Raw genomic sequence first — 22,560 nt, forward strand, 5'->3', positions numbered from 1 at the left:
AGTTTGAGGTACACGAGCGCGCGGTTCGTTCTCTACCTAGTTAATGGGCTGTAGAAGCTATACTATTGGGAATTTCCGCGTGAAAATTTCATAGTATATTTTTAAGATACTATACTTTCGAAATATCTAAAAAACAAAAAATCGATTTTTTCAAATTTCTAGACCACCGGCTCCCCTTAACGCATGTATTTAACATTAAGGTAATTTTATACATAGGTTTTTTATACATATACAGTGCACTCGCGGTAACTCGAATAGCCGCTAAGTCGAACGACGTGCTAACTCGAACACATTTTTTCCCCTATTGACTTCTTTGTAACTCGAACAATAAAAAAGCGCTATAACTCGAACAAAAAAACAAATTTATTTGTACACACATTCTTTTCAAATATGTACATTTTGTACATAGATACATATGTAATAGTATATGCATATAAATTATATGTATACTAGTGTATTGTCCATATGAATATTTCGGCGTTAATATCCCGTTAGTTTTCTGGGAACAACATCTTGCATTGACCAAATTGCTTTAAATTTGTCATTTGTAGTATATCAGTGCACGTGAGTAATGGATCGTAAAAGGTTGAAGTGTTTAACATTAAAAGAGAGGGCTGGAGTCCTTAACAAAATTAAACGTGGACGTAGTGTTACTTCTCTAGCGAAGGAATATGGGGTAGCCAAGTCCACCATAAGTCTTATAAAAAAGAAAGACAAGGCAATTTTAAAAGCAGTAAACAACACGTTTTTGGGTCCTGGGAAGAGGAGAACTTTAAAAGCTTCTGAGTTTCCTAAAATGAAAGCCGCTTTATACAAATGGTTTCTGTCCCAAAGAAAAAAGAATTACCCAATAAGTGGATACATCTTGAAAGGAAAAGCGAAAGCTTTTCATACCCAGTTGTGTGGGGAAAATTCTACATTTTTTGCCAGTGACGGGTGGCTTCAAAACTTTAAGAAACGTTATGGAGTACGTTTGTTAAAAATTTCTGGAGAAAAACTGTAATCACAGCCAGAGCTGGTAGACCCTTTCAAAATGGCTTTACAAGAAAAAATAAAGGAAATGGAGATATGTGCCGACCAAATATATAACGCCGACGAGTCCGGATTGTACTGGAAACTTTTTCCTGAGAAAACTTATGTTGTATGAAAAACTTATGTATGTCGGAAAAACAAGCACCGGGAAGAAAGTCTGAAAAGCAGCGTTTTACATTTATGACATGCACTAACGCTTCCGGCAACCATAAGCTAAAACTTCTCGTTATTGGCAAAGAAAGAAATCCTCGTGTTTTCAAAAATTTTAACTGTCCGGTGGAGTACAAAAATTCCAAATCAGTCTGGATGACTTCGGCGATTTTCAAAGACTGGTTTCATAATTCGTTCGTGCCGCAGGTAAAATCCAGATTCATTAAAACAATTTTTTTAACCAAGTTAAATGACTTTAATATTTAGGTAAGAAAAAATTTGAAAGATGGGGACTACCTGAGAAGGCTTTTCTTCTAATTGATAATGCCCCATCACATCCCAACGAAATCGAATTAAAGTCCGAGGATGGTTTAATTTTAACTATGTTTATGCCGCCGAATGTGACACCATTGATCCAGCCAATGGACCCAAATGTAATTCGTATAACGAAACTATACTACAGAAATTTTCTACTGGCTTCCATTTTCAACAATCGATCGAAAAATCGATATCGATGACAGTTTTTTTAACATAGCACACTCAATTGATAAGTCGAACAAATTCGATAAATCGAACAGCGCCTGTTTTAATTAGTTCGAGTTATCGCGAGTGCACTGTATTAACATCATACCAAGTCGTAGCCGAATGAGTTGGTGTGTGACTACCATTGGGTATTGCCCGTGTTCGTAACACCAAATGATAGAAGAAGTCCTTTAATTAGAGGTCACCACTCAGCAGCCAGTGGAAAATTTCCGAGTGTATTTCTGCCACGAAAAAAATCCTCATAAAATATTCATCTGCCGTTCGGCGACATACGGAGCTTGGCCAGACACCCAACAAAGGGTGTTCTTGCAAAGATAGAATATTTACATTCATACCAAGTTCGTTACTTTATTAGTTAGCGGTTTTAAGTTTGATTTAGGTTTTTGCAAATTCGCCAAACTGGCAAGCTTTATAATTTTAGCGACATAAGATAAACTAGCAATTATCCATGGTGAAAAGATTTTTAGCGGTGCACTACCTAGCAGACCGTTATTCGGCTCTGAACGAATTTTACAGATATGCCGATGTAGAATCCATAGTTCCCCTTAAAAATTAGTTTTTTCACCATACCAAACGAGCAAACCTGGTATCTATCATCCTTGGCAATCATCTGTTATAAAACGTCACTTTGTTGGGGTAACGAGACAATAACAGCTGGGGTGTTTTACCCAATAGTCATTTGGCATAATGAACAACCAAACTAAACAGATTCGTGTGAATATCTTTATTGTAACTTTTCTTTATTGTGTGAGTTAACAATATGTTCATTGCGGGCTTTCTATCTCTCCTCTACGTGAAGATCCCTTATTCATTAACAAAGCATTTCAAAAATTCATGATGTGAGATATACTCGTATGTACATATGCATGGAAATATGTAGGCTGACATCGAAATAAACTATTTAATGCTTAAATAATATTATATGTATTTAATTCACTTGATAATAATTCCTAATGGTATTATTTTAATGTAAAAAAGCGGTTAGAATAAACATTTGATATACAAAAGTACATACACATCTATGTATATATAACGGTTTTATAAAGAGGTTTTATATTATATGTTTGAAGTTATAAAACTATTTTATAAACACTTATGTTCGTGTTTTATATACCATATGTAGGTATGTATCTGTGGAAATTTCTTAAAATATTTATAGAGCGAGAAGCAAGAAAGGAATTTGGATATAGTTTTTGTGAATTTCGCCAAATAGTGTTTGCATAAAGGGTGCTTCAAAATGATCTGATACAGTAAGCAATGATTTTTTGTTTTTGCTACGAACATAGGGTAATAATACTGATAACTGGCATCAGGGAGCACTTTTTCGGTATACTATGGCTATATATATGGCTTGTCGTCAATTCCGTGTGAACAAATAATTTCCATAAATTACATTGCAATACAAAAAAACAGTGAGAAGAATAGAGGAAACAAAACATTTTGATAGCAAACTGAGATGTGCAATTTCCTTGCCAAGTCTGTCTAGTCAGATTAAATCATTGAACGAAGATATGAAACTGACTATGATTAAAAAATATGTATATATGTAGATCAACATTTGTATGCTTATCTTGTGGACGCAATAACTGCAGAAATAAATAGCAGATCACAAGAATTAACAAATCAATGACGAATTTTCGAAAAGAAATAATTTAGCAAAATTATGAATGTCTGCATACGAGGGAGGTACAAAAAAAAAAAAAGATTGCGATCACAGTACAATGAATATAACCAACGAAAGGCCTTGACCAGAGGATATACGCATTGTAATACCGGCTGCCTTCAAGCGAAGTAAATACTCAATTTGTAACAAGCCTAATTGTGACTCGAAAATTTGAAACGATACCCAGTGCTCTCTATTTGACACTTTTCAACAAAATCACTTTCCAAAAAATTGATTCTAATTTGTGATATTCTGCATACTAAGTGCCTTTTTTACGCCATTCCAAAGATTTTTGATTCGATTTGTGTCGGCCATGTCGAAGAGGACCAAATCAGAAGAGTGATCGAATTGTTTTCGAAAAACTTGTTTGCCACACGAGAAGTGTGCTTCGGATCATTGTTTTATTGAAACTCCCAAATCAATGGTAAATTCTCTTCTGCATAACGTAGCATTAAATTTTGAAGTATCTCAACGTACTCGACCGCTCCATATTACTACCAATGCGATAAATTGCCCCGACACCGTTCCACGAAAAGCTGCACCACGCCATTATTGAGCCTCTCCCGCTCTTTATGATTGGTGATACGAACTTGGGCTCGAATGCTGTACGTTCCTACCATCTGAACCAACTATATTGATTTTCGAATCAATGCCACTGAATTTGATTGAGTTTGAGTCCAGGATATGTGGTCTCGAGCAAATTCAATTCGGCCTTGACATTGCGATGCTGTTACCAATGGCTTCTTCCGTGCCTGTTGACCGTGAAGCCCTAGTTTTGCCAATCGAAGCGCAACTGTTCTTTTCGTTGTTGACTTTTGCCTAATGAACAAAAACTTCTCAATGGATGTCAGCAGCACTCTTCACGGGATCCTGTTTTGGGCAGTCTAACGATCATCCTACCAGTCTGGCTAGTAGTCACTCCGCGCTTTCCTTTTCTGGGAACCTTTTCTGCTGTTTTATACTCAAAAAAGCATTAACATCCATCGTTTTTTAACCGTCAGGCTGTGTTGAAATAGCAGCTTAATCCAATCTGTTGCAACTTTATGATAGCTTTTCGAAGAGCTGGGTTGTAATTTTTCATTTTAAAATACATAATTGGAATAAAATGGCGATATTTTTTGTTTTCAGTTTTAACATTCGCAAAAGTGAACAAATTCGCAAATATGAACCCGCTTGGTTTTGATTAGTTCACATTAACGAGCGTACACTGTATACGGGATCTTGATTTCATTTAACCAATGCTTACTTACGTGTAAAAAGAGGATTAGGTTCACAGGGTCCGGCACTCGAAGTTTAACCAACTTCAGACCGCTCACGCAGCTGATGCACGGGCATCAATTGTCTGTTAGTTGGCTAAATGACAGTCCAAAATATTTTTTACAAATGCGCGGAAGCATTTTGCCGAGAGTAAACGCGAAAAAAGAAAATCAATAATGGATTTCTAACGTAATAATGTGACTGCATTATAACGGGTGATTTTTTATCTATTATCTTTCTAAAGAGTTGGTTTAAACAGCTGACGCACGTTTCGTGTTTCACGTCTCACTGTCAAACATCTTCAGTTTGGTCTATAATTTAACCATGAATCGTCTTACAAACGAACAACGCTTGCAAATCATTGAACTTTATTATAAAAATGAGTGTTCTGTTAAGAAAGTTTATCGCGCGCTTCTTCCATTTTGTGGTCAGTTTAATCGACCCACTGAAGCGGCTATTCGAGCTATTGTGACTAAATTTAGAACCAAATTTACATTATTGGACATTAAAGCACCAACACGCTTACGTAGAGTGCGAACTGAATAAAATATCGCAGCTGTATCGGCCAGTGTTAATGATGACCATAAATTATCGATTCGTCGCCGTTCGCAGCAATTGGGCCTCTGTTACTCAACAACGTGGAAAATTTTGCGAAAGGATTTAGGTGTAAAGCCTTTCAAAATACAGCTGGTGCAAGAATTGAAGCCGAACGACCTACCGCAACGCAGAATTTTTGGTGAATGGGCTCTTGGCGACGAAGCTCATTTTTGGATCAATGGGTGCGTAAATAAGCAGAATTGTAGATTTTGGAGTGAAGATCAGCCAGAAGAATTGCAAGAGCTACCAATGTATCCAGAAAAGCTTACAGTTTGGTCCGGTTTATGGGCTGGAGGTATCATTGGACCGTACTTTTTCAAAGATGCTGCGAATCGTAATGTAACTGTGAATGATGAGCGCTACGTGAAATGATATCCAACTTTTTTTGCCCAAAATGCAAGAGCTTGAGTTCCTTGACATGTGGTTTCAGCAAGACGGTGCCACATGCTACACAGCACGCGTAACAATGGACTTTTTGAGAGGCGAGTTCGGTGAACATTTTATTTCACGTTCGGGACCTGTCAATTGGCCACCCAGATCGTGCGATATAACGCCTTTAGATAATTTTTTGTGGGGCTATGTTAAAGCTCATGTATATTCAGACAAGCCTGCTTCAATTAACGCATTTGAAGACAACATTAAAGCATTTATATGTGAGATACCGGCCGAAACATTGGAAAGAGTATGCCAAAATTGGACTAAGCGGATGGACCATTTGAAGCGCAGTCGAGGTCAACATTTGCATGAAATAATCTTCAAACATTAAATTATATGGACTGTACTATCGATTTCAATAAAAATTGCATGCATTTTTCTGAATTTTACGTGAGTTGTTTTGAAAAACTTTCCTATAGCTTTTAAAAAATCACCCTTTACTTGTCTGGAAAATGACAACCAGCGATTGTTCGTGAGCTTTACTCGTTACAATGACAGCATCGCCAAACGTCACGAAGGTGGCAACGTCACGTGAAATGGTTCAAAGAGTGAAGAAGCGACCTGAGCGAAATCCCCGACGAAGTGCCCACCTGAACTGAAGAATAACTGAAAATATCTGACCGTATCACCCGCCACATACTGAAAAAGTCAAGTCTTACAAGATCTACAATAAAAGGAGTATGATCTCACACCGAAGCAGCAAAAAGCCAGACTTGAGAGAGCGAAGAAGTTGCTTTGCTTGGCCGTAAGGGGTTTAGTTCCATGTTACGAACATTGTGTTTTTTGAAGAGAAAATTTTTCAAATTGAGCAATTCGTAAACTCCCAGAACGATAGGGTTTATTCCATTCCTACCATTCATACGAGAATTTGAGTCATCGATTGGCCACCAGGAGGCAGCACCCGCCACAGGTAATGGTTTGGGCCACTGTAACCGCAGATGGGCGCTCTCCAATCGTTTTCATCGAGATTCATTTCCATTTTACGATTCGTTTCTGGACCGCCTCAAGGCCCATAGTCAAGGCAAAAGGTGCTCATAAGGTGCTCAGCAAAAGTAAATTGAGTCTTAATTTTGTATTATTTTCGCGCGCCTTTTACTTTGAATTGAATAAAAGTAATTTTTCAACCTAAATTTATGGCCTTTTTAATTGGTTACACTTCGAGAGCCGGACCCTGTACTTGCCACCTTTTGCATAATTTGCATAATAATAGGCTCTTTGACTTAAAAATAAATAAATTCAACGATGGAGACAAATTTTAAATCACATGCGTACATGCGTCTATTTGCTCTATGGGATTTAAGAAAAATTCATACAATATTGAAAATCGTGTTATAAAACAGCAATTTGTGTAAATTTTTTTTTTTTTAATTTGTGTTAAATCAAATTCGTGTAAAAAGGGAGTAAAAAGAGTAGATCTCGGTGAGAAACAGATTTAAGATTTAGAGGGATATCAGTTGTGTTACACCAACGGACCACATCATTTAATAGACGCATCTCGCAGACGAATTATATTTTGTGCAAAAAAACCAACAGGAAATATGCTCTTTTAGCATCAATTGTATAAATAACAATAATAACACAACAAAATATCAGATCACTTTGAGGCATCCAATATATGCATAAGTAAATACAAGGTGGCGCAAAATTAACAACCATATCGGAACGTTTATACTTCTTGCAAATGGCGTTGGACGTCAATCACATTTGGCACTTGTGAATTAGGCAGCTGCAGTAAACAAGCAGACAAAAGTAATGGAGCGCGTAAAAGTAAAAAAATAAGATTTCCATCACTCTAATTAATTAATTTTTACTCATATTTAGTAAAAAAGTTATGCAATAACAAAATTGGAAGATTAATTTTGCGCCTCTTTGTATTTATTGATACATAGGATAGGAAATAATCAGTGTTGTACCTATTTACATGCTGCTTCTTACCACACACACCAAACCAATTGAGTTAATGAAGCTAGAAAAGGAAAAACTCAAAATTCCGCCTACCTTCGAAATCAAATTAAAGCTACGAGTTTATTTTCTAAGGATTTTGCGCGTAGCCTAGACAAAGCCCATTGCAGACTTGTACTCTTTTCGGTATACGCACAGTAACTGTAATGTAATCTTTGTTTGAGAACAAAAAATGAAACAAAAATAGGATTAGTGCTATCGGTAGAGAAATGCATAAAATTAACTAATCATTCATTTTGCATGATAACTTATTACTTATATACCATATTTGATGCGTGCTTTGAATAATGTTTTCTTTAGAATAAATATTTACATACTGAGTACATATACGAGTATATGTACGAATAAGAAGAATTTTGTTTCGGTGCATATTAGTGAAGAGCATGTGGATTTTTTTGTGATTTTAGATTTTTAATTTTAATAATCCTTTCCGTTCTTGCCGTACGCTTTGTAATGCTTATATGAAATAGAAATGATTATTATAATTTTTTTGTAATTATTATATAAAATGTATGTATGTAGGTAAAATATTATATACGTACACACAAAACAAATGAATGAACGCTAAAAAGCAAGCCAAAAATCAACCACAGCAAAATGTCTAAATAAGTCAAGCGCTAAGTAGCAATTTTAAAAAAAACAACAAAATTTACATCTATGTTTAATAACAAACAAAAAAACAACAAAAAGAATAGAATAGAAATTAAAATTTTAGTAAAATTATTATTAAATAAACAGTGTTTTTGATGTTTAGTATTTCAAAATTTATTGTTTTAAAGCATTTCAAAAGTTAAAACGCCATCACATTATCAAAGTACATAAGCATAAAAGGAAATAGATGAAAATGTTAAAGTATTTGCATAAGAAAAAGCAGCTTTGCACCTCACTGTAAACTCTGGCTTTCCAATTCATATTTTCTTCTGTCTTAATTTTTAATTCTTAAAGGCGAATGGTACATACAATCAAAGGTATAAAGGAGAAAAATACATAGAAAAAATTTAGAAATAAATTCGTATTGTATTTTGTGTGGTGAGTTAGTTAACTTAAAAAACAAAATACACAATTTCTCACAAAATAATATTAAGAATGGATTTGTGAATTTTGACAAGAACCATAGGTGTAATAATTTTTTCCCCCCCTGAACCGTCATCCTTGGCGCGTTTCTTATTTTCAAGCTTTCACAGTAATAATGGATATGGGGGCGATTCTACAAGGTGGCGCAAAATTATTCATCCAATTTTGTTTTCGAAAAACTTTTTTACAAAATAAAAAAATGATTTTGAGTGACGGAAACCTACTATTGCTTGTCTGTTTGTATACTGTAGCTGTTTACGCCATTTGCACAAATTATAATTTTTTCGATATGATGATTAATTTGGCGCCACCTTGTATGCCAAGTAATTCAAGACTTTTGAACTTTTTCGTCGATTCTGAAAATTGGTTTATTGGTTTGGTAGGTTTGATTATAATAAGAGATAAACTGAAAAAATTAAATAATTTTCAAATTTAATCAGTGTTGAAAGTTTTACTATAACATTTTTTAGTGAAAATTTTAGTGTAAAATTTTTATAAGTGAAATATCTTCGGTTTTTTTAATTTTTATATAATTTTTTGGACAAAACATACTACTGTGGGCAAAAAGTACGGTGAATTTATTTGTCAAACTTCGCGGGATTAAAATTTCGCTGTAGTTATTTTTTTCATGAGTTGGTAGCACTGTTAATAACATCTGGGCCAACTTTCCTGTGAATGTCATTATCAGTAATATATTTAAGCTTGTGTTTACCAAACGACCGATTTTTACAATGTCTGATTTGATTGAGCAGAAATGTTTATAAGTGGTACAAAGACTTCAAAGTGGGTCGAGAACGTGTTGATGACTTGGAGCGCTCCGGACGACCATCGACGTCAACAGATGACCAACACGTCAATAAAGTGAAGGAGTTAGTGCTCAAAAATCGTCGGTTGACTGTTAAAGACCTTACTGATATGATCGGAATATCAGAAGGATCTGTGAAAACCATTTAGGCCTACGAAAAGTCAAATCTCGTTTGGTACCGAAAACTCTCAATTTCTTGGAAAAAAGTCGTCGCGTTGATGTGTGGGAAACAATGCTTCCAGACTAGCAGGACAAGCTCAAATGCATCATTACGGGAGATGAGACTTGGATTTATGCTTACGACCCTGAAACAACCCACCAATCAAGCGAATATCGTGCTAAAGGCGAGGCCAGACCGAAAAGAGCACGTCAAAGTCGTTCAAAAATAAAGGCCATGATGACAGTTTTTTTCGATTTTCGTGGTGTGGTGCACTATGAATTCCTTCCACCTGGCCAAACTGTTAATAAGGAATATTATTTGAGCATTATGTGTCGTTTACGTGAAGCAATTCGTCTAAAAAGACCAGAATTATGGGCCAACAACTCTTGGTTTTTGCATCACGATAATGCACCGTCTCACACTGCACTCGTTCTTCATGACCATTTCGCCAAAAATTCCACAAATATTCCCAAAACTCAAGAGACCACTCCGGGGAACGCGTTTCGAGTCCATTGAGGAGATAAAAGCTGAATCGAAGAAGGTGCTGATGGCTATACCGGAAATGGACTATTTGGCATGTTTCGGGGATTGGAAAAATCGTTGGCATAAGTGTATTTCATCGAGAGGGGATTATTTTGAAGGGGATGAAATTGATTTACAAGAATAAATAAAGATTTTTCATTTTACAACCAAATTCACCTTCCTTTTTGCCCAGCAGTAAGTTTAAAAAAAATTTGTGTTGAAAAAAATTTAGTTTTTTTTTTGTTAAAATTTTTATTTTGTGTGATTTTTAGAAACGAAGGGTTGGTTAGATTTAATAGCTGATGCTTAACTGGTTCGCTGTACGTGTTTGAATATAACTCGAAATGTTGTGGGAATCCCAATAAGAATCCTTCAGCGATTACTGAGCACGGTTTCCGTTATTAATGATAAAAATGAGGAAAAAAAATCTGAGGTGAAAAAAAAATTCCAAAAAAATTACAACACAATTTTTTTTTATGCAATTGCAAAAAAATTTTCAACAATTTTTTATTTAGCTCCAAAAAATTTTCAACACATTGTTTTTTATTTAATTCTAAAAAATTTTCAAAATTTTTTTTTTACTTTTTTTCAGTATATTTTTTCAAAAAATTATTGTACTTAATTTTATAAACAAACTTTCTGAAAATTTAGGACTTTTTAGAAATTAACCAAAAAAACATTGCTCTTGAAATCATGTTTTATCCAAAAAAATATTTCTTATAATAGAGACTACAAGTAAACCAGTTTTTTGAAAATTTAGTGGTTTCCAGAAATTAACAAAAAAAAGCTCCAAAAAATATTCAACAAAATTATTTTTTTGTTTTTAAAATACATTTTTTTAAGTATATTTTATCCATTTTAATTATAATCTTGTAGGCTTGAAACCCATTTCCAAAAAAATATAAAATGTCCCAAATACTTGGATCATTTCAGATGGTATCGCTCAGTTATTTTTTCCAATTTGATTAAAGATTAAATAGACACAAAAATAAAATCCATTGCGGACAGAATTTCTGTTCAGGATACTTTTAATATTAAATTGAAATATCAACGTCAACAAGACGAAGGATGACATTAGGCCCACAAAGCAAAGAGGATGACGTTCCAGGGGTAAAAAGGTACGAGAATAAATTTCATAGTGCGTTTTGTGAGTAACAAAAAGCAGGCGTTTAGTATAAGTTGCCAGAAGTGAAATTAGACATCTTTACAATAACAACACAAATAAGATAATTTAAAGAATGCCAAAGGGGGTTTTCAGAATTTACTTTAATTTAATAATGGAAAAAGTGTAAGGAGCCTTCTAAGGAATTGGACATGAGACTCTAAAATAAAATTTATATTCATAAGCTACTAAAGTAATATATAGGTTAGACCGTCTTTTAAATCGCAGAAATTTATTTCCAATATTTAGATTGTCAGGAAGCAATCAAAAGAGGTTTAGAAAACTCATAGTACTTCTAAGGATAAACTCAAATCGCTCACGGGCATACTCACAGGCCACTGCAGACTGCGCAGTCATCTGCACTTGATTGGGATATGGTCCACTGATTCTTGTCGTTTCTGCGACTAGTTAAAGAGACTCCAATGCACCTTCTCCTTGAATGCAGCGCTATGGCGTGGAGAAGATTGAGACTTCTCGGCCATTGACAGCCAGAGAAAAGCGACATACGTTCAGTCCAACCCAGATCTATCTTAAGTTTAATAAAAGAAGTGGGTCTGGATGAGATAATGTGGTGAGTAGAGGGCTCAAAGGATCATGAGTTCGAAGTGTAAAACTCAAATTAATCTAGTCAAATCATAACAGTGACGCCGAATTGCTCGAACTTGCAGAGGTTACAATCTTATCACATAGATCAGTGTTTTGATCAGACTTTTTTTTAATTTTGAGTACGCAGATTTATACTTAGGCCTGCCTCAAGTTCTGTTACAAGTTAAGGTAGTTAAAGATATTAAATTATAATACTTTTTTTAATGAAGTTAGTTTTATTTCGTCCCCTTAGTATTAAAATAGCCTATACATTTTTTGATGTTTTGAGAAAATGAATTTCAAACTTTTTGTCGAAAGTAGCTCTCACTAAAATCTCGTTATGTCTGTAAATATTTATTATTTTTTGACTGACGTTTTGACCCACTTTGTGGAACTGGAATTTGACAAAATTTTGACCACATATAAAATCGACGATGGAGAATCCAAAAATTCAATAAAAAAATAATAGCCTATGAGCACATAGGCTATTGTTATACTAGGGAACGATTTAATCATGTAAATATTAAAAAAAAATTTTTTTTATTCGAAATGGTCACCATTTGTCTTCAATTCAGATGTTCGGGAAAAACGGTTGATCGTGCGGTAAACAAACATTCTTTAAATATTAAGTTCTTTCAGCAATTCGTAAATCTAGCTTGCACTTTTACCACATTTAGGTAATGCAATCACCGCAATGCAAACTTCCTTAGCTCCCCACTGAGTATAATCTATGAGTAGGCTATGCATACGAACAAAAGCAAAAATAAAGGAACTTTTTTCTGCGAATCTATTCTTGCCGTATGCATTGTAAAATTTCGCACAGAATGTATGACAAGACTAAGTATGTATATATACTTACACACGCTTACACCCTTGACTGGGTGTAACTTTTCTGTATTTTGGTGTTTCATACCCGGGGTTTCGAACCTGGGCATTACCGCATGGTAATCACGTACACACATCACGGCGGCCGCCTACAACATTACAACATATAAATTTAAGAACTAATTAGAATCAGTTTAGGGCTAATTAGGTATGCCACCCTTTATCCGGCTCTGAGCGAATTTCATAAAATCAGCTGATGTGCAGACGTCACTTGGGTCACGAAGCGGTTTGTTTACGACATTATGTTAGTGTTATACGAAAATATCAACCAATGACAACACTTCGTGTCCATATGAACAACGACTGATTGGATGCGTGGGGCTGGCGATAAAAATGTGTTAGTGATATACAAAAAAAAAAAAAAAAATCAATAAAGTCTTCACTCATGTTGCTTCGTTGCTATCTGAACAACGGCTGATTGAACGAATCTGAATACATATGAAATTTCCGTGCAGAATTCGTCTCCAAAATCTCTCAAGTGACATGGCAGCCAAGGTTCTCGCACAATTTTTTTCTCCGTACAAGTATTCTTGGTAAAATATTCATAATGATCGCACTATCCAACCGTCAGTTAATCAGACCTTGATGAAAATGAAATGTTCATTTTAAGTCATCATTTAGAAAACAATATGAAGCGGACATTGATAAAACGGCTCTTATATATATATATATAATTGACCTCTACACCCATTTGGGCTCGGCTCTTAGTGATAACTATTTTTTAGTAATTTACTGCTGTGTGCGGATTACAGGAAAGTTAAATAGAGAACAGTTTTTTTGCCTTAATTTAAATAGCTGAGTAATAGAAATTGCAACTTAAATTCATTAGGACCGTATTTTAGGTTGCATTGTGGAGGAAAAGATATGTCGAGCGCAAATAACACTTAATAAATGAACAAAACTCAAAGCTAATTCGCTAAAAAATCTAATAAATTTTACAGTTCAATCTGAAGAAGAACAAAAAAGACACACATACATACATATATTTATATGTAACTAAAATACTAAAGGATACCACTAATAAACTTGGGAACACACATCCGCACATACTGATGCACTTGCGCACACACACACACACACACACATACACATACTTATTAACGCATATAAGTCAATAACATACAATTGACTAAAAATCCAACTCCAATGAACGAACGAACAATTAGACAAAAGTAATGAACGGCACTAATTAGCAAACAAAAATTCAAAAATCGAAGTAATACGAACGAATATATGATTTTAATTAAATTTCGTGTTTTTTTTTTGGTTTCAATCAAAATTTAGCATATTTATTTTGGGGTATTATCGGTTTTATATCTGTAAATTTTGGATACAAAAAAAAATCGATAAATTGCATAATGATAATTGCATAGTAATTGTGTAATTAATCGTAATTGTAATTGTAATTTATTTGTAAAATCAACAATTCTAAACTTACCACACAAAATTTTTTGTTATGTTTTGACTTTTGGTAATTTTTTTATACATATGTATGTAAATTTTTTAATTTATTTATATTGAGTAAACATATTTTTTGGGTTTCTTTTTGTTGGATTTGCAGTTTTTGTTTGCTTTATTTTGGGAGTTTGGTTTCTTTTCAAATCATTGCGGTTTTTTTTGGTATTTTGTTTGTTTACATAAAGTTTTTGTGATACTTTGGTTCTTGCTTTTTTGTAATTTTGTTAGTTTTTTTCTTTAAATAGTAATTTAGCGTAAATCCATTCAATCTTCTGCAAGATGATTAAAAAAACGAAACGAAAAGAAAAGTAAATAAATAATTGTGAATTTGTTTTTGGTTAAGTCAAATTGTTGTTTTTGTGTTTCTTTTTTTTTTTTGAATTTGTACGAATTTCAAATTGGAAAAGGTAAATCTAATATAATTTCTTGTTTGTGTTTCGGGATATTTTCGTTTAATGACTTGTTTCACCTTTTGCTTGAGATAAGATTTTTGTAGGAAATTATTATACAATAATAATAATGGTTTTTTTTGGTTCTACTACAAAATAAAATAAATTAAAAATTTTTTTCTTATATATTATTTTAATTTTTTGTTGTTTTTTTGCCTTTAACTTATTCGAGTTCGGAAAATGGAAAAATGCAGAAAAGCAAAAGCGAATATGACCATCAAGGCAAATAAAATGAAATTTGAGAACTTCAAGAGGCGAGAGTACTAAGGCGGGGTAGTAGCGAGTAGAAGCGTGCTTTAGCCAAAAACGAACAAAAAAAATTCACAAAAACAAAGAATGGAATAGTTAGTTACTTTGAATGAAAAATGAAAGTAAAGTAGAGTAGTATGAGTATATTTTATTTTTTTGAAGATAAAGTAAAATACAAAATGATGTGTAATGCAATACGTCGCTTGTACGTAATAAATGACGAGTTATTTGCAACAAATTTTAGGGTAAAATATTATTTATAGAATTTCTTAGCACTTTCAAATCTCTGCGATTTTTCAGTAAAACCTATTGACTGCGTACAAATTACTGCACTCTAGGCGCTGCATCGATAATTTTCTAAAAGAAGATAAATCAGATACTTATTTCAAACCTACAAAAAAAAATTGCTGGGCAAAATCTCACACAACTCTATTGGTGAACGATTACACCGGTCTACAAAATTTTCCTTTTTCATTTGAAATATATTTAGTGCGCTGAAAGTTCTGGAGTTCAAAAGTATCCATCACGTCATGGTTTTAAGAAAATTGTTTGTAAAAACCCATATCGGATCGCTATCTTGGATCCACCAATTTGAATTTTGAAAAATTGACCTCGGATTTGCAATGAGCTACCCCAAAACTTCTGAGTAGTCATTTTTATAGGCTCAGCTCAATGCAATTTAATAAATTGCAACTCGATGGTGGTCTTTGGACCGCCACAGAAAATTCTACAAATTAAAAAGCGCTCATTAAGAGCATGCACTTACTTTTTTATACTATTTTTAAATATCTATACGGATAATAGAAAAAGAATTTGAGCTACTCTACTCGCTGCTGCCCGCAGGTCCAAACTTTTCCTGAAAGACCCGACATTAAGTTTTGTACAACGGTTTAGCTCACTTTTAGTGACTTCGACCGCCATATTCTTTTTATTTCTAAAATAGTTTTTTCTTGAAATTCCTATTTTTAAAAGTTCGACTTTCATCAGAATCGAATATCGATCATTTGGATGCATCTCAGGCACATTGAGTGGATTCAAGTTTTTGTTATCTTCGAACCACTTTGACATTTTGTTTTGTAATTTGTTTGACCCAAATTCGGCTAAATTATAATTGCACCATTATGATATAGGAAGAGCAGAAGAAGTTTGTGAAGACACATTTACCCCCAAAATTTCAGTGTTGATGGTCTCCATAGTTAAGAATGGCGTCATTTATGACCGCATTCACAAATGGCTTGATAAATTAGTACCTTTCTGCTCAACTTTTCTAACTGGATGGATTTTTTCCATTCTGTTATGTCTTCTCCAGACTGCAAGCAGTAAAGTAGGTTACCCAGAAATATCCTGAAGTCTATTTTTAAATAAGTTTCGTCGCCTATAACCACACAATTTTTGTTTTTGCAAGTTGTGTCCCATACAATTTAAGCTTAAAATCTTTAGCATGTCAAGTTGTTAAGAAAAGTACAAGAGTGTGCAAATTCAAGGTTCGTTGTCTCCTCCGGCATCTTCACGAACAAATTTAGGTTGTTGCCCAACAACCGGCCGAACTTATCCACCAATTGGTGGCATGCGTCTTAATGTTTTTCTACAAATGGAGGTACCTACAGTTTTATTCCGCCTTTGAACGGCAGCTGGTTTTTTTCTGAGGAGCTTTTGCATGGCAGAAACACACTCGAAGGCTTGCAATTTTTTGCCGAGGAGCGACCACCATTAGAAAAACTGTTTCTATCATTTGGTATTTCACACCCGGTGTATCGAACTCGGGTACTACCGAATTGCAGTCACGCACGTAATCCCGCATTTGGTTATTTTCTTGTTTATATTTTTTATATTTATTATTTACTTATATTTTATTAGTTATTAATATTATTATAATAACTTGTTTCTGAGGTTGTGGTAATTTTTAGCGGAAAATGTTGTTTGTTTTTGAAATTAATCTCCGATTCAACTTTCTTTAGAAAAGTATCGCTACAGAACTTTAATTTACATTTTATTTAAATGTTGCAACTCTGCTGCAACCATTTATGCTTGCTTGTCTTTTCACTAAATTTGTTGCACATAACTCATAGTAAACCACTTACAAGGAAGAATGTATCGCATTACCAATCACCCTGTATAAATTGTAACGGCCTTATTCGTAAATAAATAAAACAACTTTGAAATGCTTTATAAAATTACATTTCCATAAAGTCATTTCAAGTCCGTTTTAATTTTTATGACTTTGGGCTGCAAGTGTTTCACACAAATGTAGTTTAGTATATTTTTATTTTTGTTACTGTTACTGTAGTTGTAGTTGTTGTTTTTTCATCTAGTTAACGCCCTTATACATATAATTTTATATATGTTTGTAGTAGCTACAAGTATCTGTGGGTTAATTTGGTGTACACATAGAATTTTTCGTTTATGACTACGTGGATCTCGCTGAAATATGCAGGTATTTTTTATGGGTGTATGTGTGCTATTATCCATTTTCATTTTAATTTCCTAATTATTTGATATTGTTTTTCTGTTTTCTGCTTTATTTTTTTGGTTTTTTGACAATTTAGAATCTTTGCTGATGTTCGCTAGTAAAATATTTAACGCCTATTTCTATAATTTCTTTATGTAGATATTTCACGTTTCATCTATATAAGTTTACTTGATATACATATTTTATAGTTATATTTGTTGTTATATGCAATTCATTTCATATTTATTTTAAAACATTAACGTCTTTCGTGACTTCTTTCACTCTAATAATTAAATGTCATTGCTGTTGTTTTAATAAACGTAACCAATATAAGTTAAGAAAAAAAGAAGGAGAGAGAGAAAAAATGAGAAAAAAGAAAGAAAACACAATTTACACGGTTTGTTTCGGTTTTGTTTTTGTTTGATTGGATGAATGGAATTATTTTTATTCTTTTATTCTTTTTTGTTTTTTGTGTTTATTAAGCGCAAATCAGCAATGAGACGAATTGAAGTTGTTTTGTGATTAAATTCATTAGAAGAAAGTGCAAAAGAAATGTGGTAAGTAAAAAGTTGCTAAAATGCATGTAAAGCTGTGCCTTTGGAGTATGTCTGAGAAGAAAGCGGTGAAAATAAGGAGGACTAAAACGAAGTCTGCACTAACAACTGCAAATACATACACACATACATACGCATGTTTTGTACGAGAACGAATGCATAGGTAAGTGTTTGATGACTCAGGAGAGAGAATTTAATTTGCAGATATATATGTAAGTATGCATGTATGTGAAGATTCTGAACGACAATGAATGCAAGAATGCATTTGGACTCGTGTGTGGGTTTGTTAGATGGAAAAATTTAGTCGTACGAAATTCTATTTTTAACAATCGAGTATTAGTTAAATGTAAATGAAGCACTTTGCCGATTAAGGATGAATTTTTTCTTTTGTTTGAGATATGTATGCGGGCTGAATGAAAGGAGAAAATTGAAATTGCATTGCCTTTTTCGAGTGCCGCTAATGCAAAATGCTTGTAGACAAAACGTATGCTCCAAATTCGGAGGCTTTTCAAATACTTCTCCTAATACTAAAATAGAAATATCTGCAACTTTCGTTCAGTTCTGTACTTTTCAGGTGAATAACTTGCAGAAAGACTACTCAGCTAGAAGATTTTGATCAAAATATGTTTCAAAATAGTAAGATCGATGAAGCTAATATAATTTGCCACCGAATTCAATTTCAGTCCCACTATGTGCTCGTAATACAAAATTCAAGAGGATAAGTCCGTAATTCCCTGAAAATTAGAGCATGTGGGGCTGCTACTTTAACTAATTATTTTGTTTGACAAGAGGGATATTTTAAAAGGAAAGCATACTAATTGGACGGATCGACGGATTCGTTCGATAGCTATATGGGGGACTACCATTTTTAATTTCTGTCTACGAAAATTTTTGTAAAACTAGGAAAAAGTAAAATTCAGCGCTCATGAAACACTACTTTTTTAGCTAAAAACCCATTACGAAAACCAAAAAATGTTGTAAAATAAACGACTGGCGAAGGCCTGTTATAATATATTAACAATGGTTCACTCAAATACAGTACGAGCGCATCAGTCCAAGTGACGCCAAATATGACGGCCGCCTAATTGAGGTCATCACGCCAGCGATGGTCGGTAAAGTTCATCGCATAATATTGGGAAGGCACGCAAAAGGGCTACTAGTTTATTACATGCTGAGTGAGAAACAGCAAGATGTTAAGAACCAATCAAGGCAGGGAACTTCTCATAATTTATCGAAGCCAATGAAGGATAAAGTGGGTCTTTCCGCCGATCATAAGGTCTTGACTATAGTTTTTTGGTAATAGTTGCCTGGTGCCATGTATAGTGATTATCGTAAAAATGATAAAACGATTATATCCACATATTATACAGAGCCGTCGGATCGAGCTGAAGCTGCTCTGATGCAAAAAAAGTATCGCAAACGGCACAAAATTTCTTTTCCTCAGCAAAACTGCGTGAATTAGGCTACGAATTGTCCCTTAACTCACGACAGATTTAGTTCCTGCGACTATTTCTGTTAGCAAATATGAAGTAATGGTTATCTCTTGGTCGATTATCGAGATTATATATGGAGTAAATATATTAGCTATTTTGGGCATTTCTAGAAATCGTATTATTTGGAGCGGACAACATGTGGGGAAAATTGCGTATGGAGATTTTTTTGGCCGGATACAATTTTTGCATGGACCTATCAACCTATCCTCGTATACATCAGCAGCGTTGTGTTTGTTTGGTCAATCCCACTTATTCCTCCTTGATGTATTGTTTAAAAGCCGCGAAATAAAAGTTTTAGGCAACACTTTCGAGGCTCTTTCAACAGTCGGTTCCATGTAGACGGAACGACTCGGATTTATATCCGGCCTGGGATTGTCATTTAAGCAGCATTCCACGGGTAGGTTCATGCTGTTACAACAACAAGTCGGCTCATATTTTTAAGTTTAAAAACAATCACTCGATAAAACGATAAATTTAACCACGCAGATTAATGCTAGATGAAATCGAAGTAGATTTTTAGCCAAAAATATTGCCACATGAATCTCCAAATATTACGGAGATCCGTATTTAAAGTGCAAAAATCTTTGTGTGAAATTTAAAGTTCAACCAAAAGTTTTCGGATTTTGACCTGTCCGAAATCAGATATTTGAGAGAAGCCATAGAATTTACCCACATAACTTTAATAATCGGACGACAGATAGCAGGGTGTTGCCAGCTGTGTTTTTCTTCGCTCAAAAGTTTGCATTGGAGGTGCTGACGTCTTTCGAATATACCAATAATTGCGATTACTTTAGCTAACAAACATTTGCATTCATTAGTAAATATTTAGACATTCCGTTTTGTTAGTGATAGTGCGAAAAAACTTAAGCATATGACAACACAAAATACCAACTGAAATATATACAAAAAAAAAAAATAAGACCTTAAAAAGCAAATTTGAATAAAATATATAAAAAAAATATTATTAATGAATATTGGTTTGCTGGGAAACTTAACAAAGACTGCAACAAATTTGTTCAATATTTTCTAATATGTACATATGCATATACTCGCATGTGTGTGTATTAGAAATATTAAAAATAATTAAACCATCAAGGAAAGAATTTATGAAAAATCAACAAAAATTTTACAGAATTTTTTTCGAATTTTTTAAAATCATGGCCTTTGTTAAATAATGAACTTTATTTTTATAAAAAAAAATTTTATAAAAAAATATACATATATAGCCAAAACCTGTGCCAAATATCGTATGTGGATTAATATGGTTTTTGTTAAAGAATGAACTACATATATTTTTATAAAAAAACATATAGCTACATATAGCTGCTGATATTATCGCTTCAAATAACGTTTGCGCTAATTCTGTTACTCTTCCGAGCTTTTTTACTTCGGCTAAATCTATGTTACCGTCTCTCCTTCTTCGCATGACACTGCTGTTGATTAACAGTCTGCTCCTACTATTTTTAACTGCTGTGCTGATTTTTGTCCTATTATGGCGCAAGTGCTCTCACCACTGACTTCTCAAAGCGGACAAATGGGCAAAATAAGAAATTTATTAAAGCCAAGGGCATTGTGACTGAATTTAAATTGTCTACTGAACTTGCTGTTGTAATCAAAAAGAAGTGGCTACATATTTCTGCCTTTAAACCTTCTGTTTTTGCAGATAATGTTATTGGCTATGCAGTCTCTCTTGAAAATTTACAGAATGTTAATTTTATGTTAGGTGTGTATATTGGATATTACAGTAAGCTCTTAGATAAAAATGTATGGCCAGTTGGAATTACTGTCTGTTTATTTCGTTTTTTTTTTTCACAAAGAATATACTAAAAATAAACAGGAGAAGACACTGTCTGTCGTATCATTGAGTGTCCAGACCTACTTGTGCAGACAAGCTTTAATATTCCCCAAAGGAGGTATTGCAGATTCACTTTCCGTTGCATGTTAAAATTTTTAAACCAAATTATTTACACTATGCACTTATTTTAGGTCTCTAAAGTTTTACTAGTTTCGATCTCGATTTCGCCCTTCAGAAATCTCTATTTTTATCTCAGCTGGAATCAAATGACCTTGAAGTCTTATCTCTAAATATTATACCTAAGGTATTTTATACCTCTAGTCTGTTTGTAAAGTTTTGTTACCCTAGACTTAATAAATCAAAATGAAAATTATACACTTTACGACCTTTTACAAACGTGCATTCTTTGTTAAGTTTCCGTTAAGTCAAATTATACAATACAACACTAACTTAAAAGTAAGTAAATATGTAAATACATAAGTTTGTACTTGTAAATAAAAAACGAATAATTCAACAAAAAGTTAGTATAAACGAACAAAATAAAATATAATAAAATCAAATCAATTTCTTACCATCACTGCCGATCACTTGATCTGTCATACTGTCAATACCCAATTTACGCATGCCATCTTTGATTTCTTCCAAGTCGGTGTCAGTAGTTGCTTGGAAAGAATCTGAGACGAATTCAGATTCACTGTGGCGTGATATTTGTTTGGCGAGTTTATCAACACCAGCACCGGTGGGTTGTTGTGAAATGGGCGAAATAGGCACTAACGCTTTGGCGTCTTTATTAGCAGTTGCATTTGTTTGCTCATCATTGACAGTAGTGGCAGTAGCAGCAACTTCCGTTTGTGACTTGCTGCCGCCAAGCGCGTTTTTGGCTGTTCGCCCATTAGTTAAGGTAAGTCCATTTTTTACGTGAATTTTTTTTTTTAATAATTTTTTCATTTATGCAGTATTTTGTTTTTTGTGTTTCATAAATATATTGTATTATTTATTTATATTTTATTTTTGTCATTTTCCGTAATAACCAAAGTTGAATTTAAATTGAAATGAGGCAGCAAAAACAAATACGTACATGAAATGAAAAAGGAGAGGGGAATAAAACATAAAAAAAACACAATAATAAAAATGTTACTCATTAAATGAAAACTAATGGTTTAAGTTTTCAAAAACTGACGCGTGTTGTAAGGATGCCAATATTAACGGAAAAGGTTTAATTTAAAGGGGACGCCAATAAAAGTTAACCTCACTCTTTCGGCAGGATTATTCCGGTTATGC

At 33.7% G+C, this 22,560-nt stretch overlaps 1 protein-coding gene across 8 annotated transcripts in view; it reads right to left on the bottom strand.

Annotated features, from left to right (window-relative positions):
• Positions 1-22,560, bottom strand: part of LOC128871546 (synapse-associated protein of 47 kDa) — a 146,960-nt gene that overhangs the window by 5,034 nt on the left and 119,366 nt on the right. For 6 of the 8 annotated variants that reach the window (XM_054113386.1, XM_054113385.1, XM_054113383.1 and 3 more), the window contains one exon: positions 21,852-22,160. The exons of 1 other annotated variant lie outside the window; for it this stretch is intronic. In XM_054113386.1, coding sequence (XP_053969361.1) covers positions 21,852-22,160 — 309 coding nt within the window. Of the gene's footprint in view, positions 1-14,393; positions 14,563-21,851; positions 22,161-22,560 lie in introns of those variants that run through there. One more of the 8 variants, XM_054113387.1, reaches the window with a different exon arrangement.

Source organism: Anastrepha ludens, chromosome 2 (assembly GCF_028408465.1).
Source record: "Anastrepha ludens isolate Willacy chromosome 2, idAnaLude1.1, whole genome shotgun sequence".
Taxonomy (NCBI): Eukaryota; Metazoa; Arthropoda; class Insecta; order Diptera; family Tephritidae; genus Anastrepha; species Anastrepha ludens.